Source organism: Phoenix dactylifera, chromosome 18 (assembly GCF_051530095.1).
Source record: "Phoenix dactylifera cultivar Ajwa chromosome 18, Ajwa_hap1_PhDact_Kaust_v1.1, whole genome shotgun sequence".
In the NCBI taxonomy this organism is placed as follows: domain Eukaryota; kingdom Viridiplantae; phylum Streptophyta; class Magnoliopsida; order Arecales; family Arecaceae; genus Phoenix; species Phoenix dactylifera.
The window spans coordinates 11,243,551-11,251,717 of record NC_143207.1 but is presented as its reverse complement, the minus strand read 5'-3'; the positions used below and the strand labels follow the sequence as shown (position 1 = coordinate 11,251,717).

Genomic DNA, 8,167 nt, shown 5'->3' with positions numbered 1-8,167 from the left:
CTTTATATGATTAAGAGGTATATTTTTATAGATATCAAGGGTAATATTGGTATTATATGGTGAATGATCTTGGGTTTTCATGAAATACCAAATAAGTTATTCATGGATACTTGATATCTTTAGTCACTAGAAATAGCATACTAAATGCGATGATCTTAAATCATCAGAGATTACAGATTAGCTCACGATAAATATCACTAGTGATCTAAGAACAGCTCGACAATCCCATTTGGATTACTAAACACCACCTTAATGTCAAGATGCTTGGACCCCTGCTACTTTCATCATCATCCTTTTATTGTCCTATTTACGGCTAATTCAATACTAGCCGCATGCTTGTGCATACTTTGTCACAAGATATATCATCACTTTCTGCAACCAACAAACTTTCTAGCATGCTTGTCTCTCTCTAGATTTAAAGAAGCGCCAGATTCATATATTGATCTAGACTAGAGTAGATTTTTCGTGCTTTGAGGTACATAATCCTCTAAGTTCATGCCGTGATTGACAGATAACATCAGACCAATATGGTGTAAATATGAGTTTCTCGTAATGTAAGGTGATGTTCTCTATTTTGTTGGCCAATTTCCACTTGTGTATATGATATCAGCATGTTTTGTACAATGGAAAACCTGTTCTCAACATGGGTTCCAACTTCCAAGCTATTTCATGAAATTTCAAATTAAGTTTGGGTCAACTTGGGTTAGCCAAGCTTCCACCCAATTTCAACCGAAGTTGAAACGAGTTAACACTTCGACCCAAACGCAGTCCATGCTTCTGGTCCAATCAGACCAAATCACCAAAACCACGGATTGGGTTGGATCGGAGTTGGGTTAAACCGGTAGACAAAATAGTAACGAAAAAATTGCGAAAAAGAAAAAAAAAATACAATCGCTCTCTTCTTCTGCACCTTCTCCTCTCCCAATCTTCCGCCACGAAACCCTAATCCTCTCGCCCGGACCCTATTCCCTAACCCTAATCCTAATCCTAACCCCTATTTCAAAACCCTAAACCCCACAATGAAGAACCCCAAGCCCACCGGCGGTAAGGGCTCCTCCGTCAAGGTTCCCTCGTCCTCCTCCACTGCCGGCGGGGGCCGCAAATCCCGATGGGAGTCCGCCGACCACAATCCCTCCGACCACCCTGCCCCTCCCGATCCCAAACATTCCAAGACCAAAGACGACCCCGCCGGCCCCTCCGCCGCCTCGCCCTCCCTCCCCCTCAAGGACCGCCCGCCCGCGGCGCTGTCCGTCTCCGGCCCACTCCGCCACCCTCCCGGCAGCGGACCCCTCATCCCCCACCCGGACCCTGCCGCCGCGCGGCCGACGTCTCCGCCTCCCTACGGTTTCCACAACCTCGAGCGCCGCACCATTGTTCTCGCCGACGGCAGCGTCCGGTCCTACTTCGCCCTCCCACCCGACCCGCCGGCAGACGTCGTCGCCGACAAGATGTTCCCATATGGCCACGGTGGCCGCCCTGGGTTCGGGCATGGGCCGGAGCCCGGCCTAGGGTTAGGGTTCGACGAGCGCTTCCCACCACCCCGTGGGAGGTTCAGCCCCGAGGACTTCCGGGAGCCACCGTATGGCCGCGGCCCGGGGCCCCAGCACGACTACTGGGCTTCTCTCGGGCTTGATGGCCCTCGGGTACCCCCGGAAGGGGCACCGTCCTCACTGAAGAGGAAATTTGGGGAAGAGGATGACTTCGTATGGCACCGGCAGCATGCGATGCATTATGGAAACGCCAATGCCAACCCTAGTGGGTTCCCTTCGGCGTCCGGTGGAGATCGGCCAGACTACTTGCGCAGGACTGGCAGCCCACTGCGTCGGGACTATCATGATGATCTAAGGTCATCGAAGCAGGTAAAGCTGGGAGGGGAAGGCTATGAGGACTTGTCCTCGAGGAGGACTCAGCCTGACGATGTGCCTGTTGTGGCCTTGGATGTGGATCCACAGGCTTTGAAGAAAGCATTCCTCAGGATCTCAAAGGCAATAAATGAGAGTTCATCTCAGAGGAAGAATTATTTGGAGGATGGAAAAAATGGGCCTTTGCAGTGCATTGTTTGTGGCAGGTTTGATTAAATTGGAAAACTTTAATTATTCTAGCTCCATTGATTATCTAATGCAATTACTTTGGCTTGTTATGTATGGATTTTTATATATATATTTCTTTTATGTTTCTCAAGGTTTTCTTTAAGGTTAGCTAGAGATCATCTATATGTATATGTTTATTCAGTTGTAGCCTGTATTTTTTTCTGTTTTATGTTTGATGATTGTATTGGGACAAACTTTTCTCTTGTTCTCTTGATTGTAGATGCAGGAAACTCAATGCATTTCTGTTTGTTTTATGTTGCTGCAATAGTTTCATGAGATTAGTTCCTGTGTATGATTATTGAATCATTATTTTTATTTGATTATGTTCTTTTAGAGAGAATCTTAATGCCTTTATATTTTTGTATGTTGTTGCATCGTTCTTTAGGTCCATGATGTGGGTTCCGTTATGTTTATGATTATTTAGTTATTTGATGATGAATCTTTCATTGACGATTATCATTTTTTTCCTTTGGGTCTGCCTATTATTTGGTGATTAGTCATTCATATTTTAACATAACATTAGATTTGATTATCTTTTAATAATTTGCATGAATAGTATTGATGTTTTGAGTCCAAGGTCCGTTGAACCGGTATGGGGTGCTGTACCGGTTGGCAATTGGTTCGACACTGTGCCTACACACGGTACATAGTAGATTCTATATTGGTAATGCCATCTTCCTTTTTTTTCTCTCAGTTTGTTGTTGTTTCATTTTTTTTATTGCTTTTATGTTTGTTTCAATGATTGCAGTGGTTTAATTTAGGATTTCAATAATGTTTTGAAGTTTTTATGTAGTTTGATCTCAATTCTCATTATAATTGATAAATTAATGCACTTGGAATATAGTTGCATGAATGATTGCATGTAATTGAATATATATACAATACGTTAAATGGATTTCAGGTATAAAAAATGTGCCGACATCAAAAATTTTGTGGAGTGCTATCCCTTGTAGATGTCAAGATCTTGGTCATAGTTTGGGGCTGGTATATTATTCCAGCATTCTAGATAATATGCCACCCATCCCTATGGTCTATAAGCTCTGTCTTTTGGATAGCTACTCTGATATTGCTTATCTATTTGAAATTGGATTGGCCATTCGAAGATCGAGGAACAGAGTTCGACATGTAAGCTGCCCGAGATTGTGGAGGATAGTAACTACTCGAATACGATGCCCTAGATGAAGGATATCTATACATGTGGCTATGTGGAATAGGATCCGGTGTATGATTTGGATATAGATATGTTTAGAGATCCTACTCCTTTTTCGAGGTCATTTACTGTACCAATTGAATATCCAAATGGAGTTGATAATAGACCTATAGCACATGTTGTTTGCCTTATCTGCATGGATGCCATTGAAGTTGAACCATGATGCAGTAGCTCTCCATGTCTTTTTCTTATCCTTTACAAGCAGAGTGTCAATCCTTTATTACTTCAAATCCGTTGGAAAGACATGTGGATCTCCATCGTAAATGTTGGTCCCTGCTGGTATATCTCCGATCTTCTTCCCCTTCTTATTGCCAAAGGCCCCAAACATAAAGGCAATTAGATTATTGCTTCTATCAATAGCCTCTGAATGATGAGGTTCTCTTGTAGTCTGGATTTGTCTTGGCGTCAAGGAAAGCTGAACTGAACCGACCCGGTCTCCGACGGGGTCAGTTTGGAAGTAAAAAAACTATTCCGGCCTCTAGGGGGCCAAAATTTGATTGGCTCTGGTCGGAATCGGACGAAACTGGACGGTTTCGTTCGGTTCGACTCGGTTTGAATCGGTACCGACCCGTACCAGATGCCGACCGGTACAGGTCTCGGTACTAGTTCAGCCAACCTTGCTTGGCGTATCTGGAATTAGCATCCATCTTATATTGTGAGGTCCCTAATTGAGCCCTATGCTTGGAAGCCTCCTACCTTTGCCATTGCTCATTCAGGCTCTTCCGTATGGCAGCCTGAATATGCACCTTCTCCAAGTCATCCAGATCCAATGTCTTATAGTCCTCTGGATCTATCAGGTAGTATGAAGGTAGCTCTATTCGATTTTTCTGCCTTTTTCTCATTCTTTCTTGGCTTGCTTGCTGTAAAATTGATGAAGTGCTTTTTCATCAGTTAGCGGATCTCTTATGGGCATTTCTTACAAATTGACACGTTAGGATAACCACCAGCTAGATGTTGCTGCAACTTGGTTACTCCTCCCTCCCAAACTCCCTCCCAACCTATTTTTCTTTGATCCTTTTTGCAAGTTTGACGAACGCATAATATATTTTTTGCATAAATTTATAATTACCTTAATTAATTATTTAAAAATTAGTGGGTTTAGATTGTAATATGAAAGATCATTGAATTACTTCTGAAAAAATATTTTACATCATCTATACATAAGACAAATTTTTAATATTTTTTGATTTTAAATATTTTTAAATAGTAAATTGATATTTAATTATAAAATATCTAAAAAATTAATGTCAATTAGGGTTAATGTAGCACCCTACCAATTAGGGGTGCTACATATATTTTTTAATTCAGTTGGTATGCACTAATCACCATTTATTTTTTTAAATTTATTTAAGTGTTGGCTTAGATTTGTGTAACCCAAATTTAAATAAATTGTTACCAAATTGTGGGAGCAAGTAGGACGCATAACCCAAACATCCTACTAATTTTATAGAAATTTTTGAACATTGTTTTATTTTTTACTTTTTCATCTAAAAATAAATTTTTAATCCAAAAAATATAATTAACAAAAAAATCACGATTTCTTTGGCGTAGTGTAGATTGTCCTTACATCTATGACATATCATGATATCATGCCAAAAGACATAAATTTGGCATGATCTCCACTCGTTTTCCTCATGTTTGACCTATTTTGGATATCAAAACCAAAAGAAAGGAGGGAGGGAGAGAGGAAGAGGGAAGGAGAGAGGAATCTTACCTAGATTTTGGCTTGAATCCAGTAAGTATCTGCTTCTTTTCTCCTTTTTTTGTAGATTTAAAAAAAAAGGCACGAGAGTAAGAGGCAGAGAAGGCACGAGAGGCCTTCACTGCACATTCCTTTTGTATTGGGGTGGAATGACTAACTGAGCTACCTCTAGCCGAGCTAAATCAGGCGATTTAGCTCGGTTTGGGTCGATTCAGGTCATTTTGGGGCTTGTACTAAATTGAGGCTGTCTCATCCTAGTTTCAACCCAATACGGGATGGTACACCCCAAATCGGAGGGGTTCAGGATGAGACGACATACTTTTGACACTTCTATATATGCAACATGATAATGTAATTAGAAAGCGTTGGTTGTAGTAACTTCCGATCTTTTCTTTTTTTCTTGTAGAGTATAGCTTGAGGCTCTTCAACAAGGCACCATCTCTTACTAGATTGCTAGTTTGGTTTTCATTAAATTTTCTAATTACGCTTATCGGGTGCGGGACTTTAGATATCATTGAAGATTGCTTTGATAGATAACAACTAACAAGTAATTAATCTTTGTGAAATATATAAAGGGCGGCCTCTACCTAGTTAGATGGACATGCTCACTGAAAGGAGGCTTTGAATCTGGATAGGCCTGTTTATGCAATGAATTATGCCTTAGTGTCTTGCTTCTATTTTACGTAGTCATACTCATATCCTTCTTAAGCTATTTAATATAGTGGAAAAGCACATGTGCTTATTCATAAGCTTTTGGGATAATTGCATTCTCACCTCGTCGACATTGCTCGAGCTCCCCTGGAATCCCTCTAGTTTAAAATTTTTTAATTTGGTCCCTCAAATTACTCAGTTGGCTTAATGTCATCCTTTATCCCATTAGTCATCCAATATCCTTGTAATGCCGTTCAAAGTGACAAAAGTACCCGTTATCTTGTAATTGCAAAAATGCCCTTTATCTTTTGATGACAAAAATACCTTTCTTTTTTTAAACCAAAAATATTTCGTAAAACCTAAGCTCCTCTCTCTGTCGGTGAAGCCCAACACCATGGCTGTCTAGTTCCGCCTTGAACTGCTCTCAAAGCTTGCTGCCCTTGATGAAGGAAAAAAAAGAAAAGATAAAATCTTTTTTTTACTCTTCTTCCTCTCTCTTATTTCGAGCCTCAATCGTCTCCACTGTTCCGCTACGCTCTCCTCCACCTAGCATGGCCTCATAAGCTCCACCATTCTTCCCACCTCCTCCTCTGCACCCTCCCGCCCTAGCACCCTCCCTCCAACCCCTATGCCATTGCCGAGGGCCGACCTGTCTACAACTGTATCACACTTACCAGTTGCTCGATGCACTAAGTATAGGCATCAAGTTACCTTCTCAAGTGTTGAGGACTTAGTCTTCTCAATCTTTTTGCTAGAAGAGGTGGTAGAGAAGAGGGCATTGCGTGTGGGTTGGAGGTGTGCTTTGGGGAGGGGGAGATGGTGGGTGGTGAGGATGGAAGGAGATAAGGAGGCAACAATATGGCCCCGGCTAAGCTAGTTGTGGATCGAAGAGGGTGGGCTGGCAGTGGCGCGATTGGTTGAGCTAGTTGCCTCCTGCTGGACTACTCCAATCTACCTCCATCCCCCTTCGTCGCACCACACTGTCTCCTCCCTTCCTCCCCAATTCTCAACCCTAACCTCTTCCAGACCCTCACCATCACCCATTACCCCCTCCTCGCCGGTGGCAAAGGCATATCAGAGGCTTTGACTGCGGTGTTGTCGTCACTTCCAAAGAGAGAGAAGAACACAACAATTTCGGGGGCTTGTCATGTCTCTCACCAACTATTTGAGGCTTGACCTTTGCCATGGCGGCCGCGATAATGGCGACAGTGGAGGTGTTGATGATCGTGGGAATCCAAAGTGAATTTGCTGAGATTTGCAGGAGATTCAAGTCTGAGATATTAGGCTCTTTGGCCAGAATGCAGAGTTGGTTATCTCCGAGATTGCCTCTTCCTTTCTTCTATGTGGATCCAGGGAGGTTGAGGAGGAGGTCGAGGAGTCAGAGGGGAGATTTGTTGGTGGTGCAGTGGGTGTTATGAAGGAGGTCTTAATGTTTGTGAGGAACATCTCGATACATCTGGAGACATGGCTGGATTTCTCATTGTTGGCTGACGATGAAGAATTTAATGGTTAGTTTTCTTCCCTTGTTCCCTTCTCCACTAGGATCAATCTAATTTTGGTTTCTATTAGATATTTAGATTAGTTTCCATTAGAAAAGACTTATTTTGATCAGTATTGGCATTTTATGGTAAATGCAATTTGGAATTGTTTTGGAAATTGTTTTGACTGGCCTAGGTGGGATGTTGTTCATTGTGATTATGAGGCTGACCAAGTCGCATAAGGTGGGGGGAAGGAGGAGAAGGAGAGTTGAAGGTGAGATTGGTGTGTGGTGAGATGGCAATAGGTGATGGAGATGGGGAGGTGTAGGGGATGGAGCCAAGCGTATTTTGGTCTTTTAAGTTAGTAAAGTATTACGTGATAGACACATGATACAATTTTGCAGATCATGTTAACGTACATTGACGGAAGGATGACATTGGATCAACCGAGTAACTTGAGGGACCCAATTAAATTTTTTTAAACTAGACGGATCTAAAGGGAACCTAGGCAAAGTCGAGGCCATGTATGCAGGTATTTATCATAATCTGGCGGTAGGCTTACCTCGAATCATGGTATGCCGAACCGGCCCGTACTGGCTGGTTAGCTCGTACCGAACCAATCCGGTTCGGCTGTGGAAAACGGTTCCGACCCCCATAGGGCTAGAATCGAGCGATTTTTGCTGCGTATCAGTGCGAACTAAACCGATTTGCACCGGCCCGCATGCAGGGCAGGGCACTAGCGCGGTTCCCCGTGCTAGGAACTGCACCCGCTCGTTCGTGCGCTGCCCCGCTCGAGAGGATATTTAATGCCACTCTATGGCATTTTACGTGGGGCGCGTGTGCGGGGAAAAATCCATGCGCTTTTACCTCTCTTCCGGTTCGGTACCAGTTTAAACTGGTCCGAACCGGAACCGTATTGGTCTGGTAGGCGACTGGTACGCATACTGGTACCCGTACGGCGTACCTTGCCTGGAATATGGGAAACTTTAATTAATCCTTTATCAAATGTATTGTTCAACTTGATAAGCTTTTTCTG

General features: G+C 42.9%; 1 protein-coding gene across 1 annotated transcript in view; it reads left to right on the top strand.

Annotated features, from left to right (window-relative positions):
* Positions 1-868: 868 nt before the first annotated feature.
* LOC103722459 (RNA recognition motif XS domain protein) overlaps positions 869-8,167 on the top strand; it is a 30,588-nt gene continuing 23,289 nt past the window's right edge. The window contains exon 1 of the mRNA XM_008813026.6: positions 869-2,068. Coding sequence (XP_008811248.4) covers positions 1,020-2,068 — 1,049 coding nt within the window. The 5' untranslated portion in view covers positions 869-1,019. The remainder of the gene's footprint in view (positions 2,069-8,167) is intronic.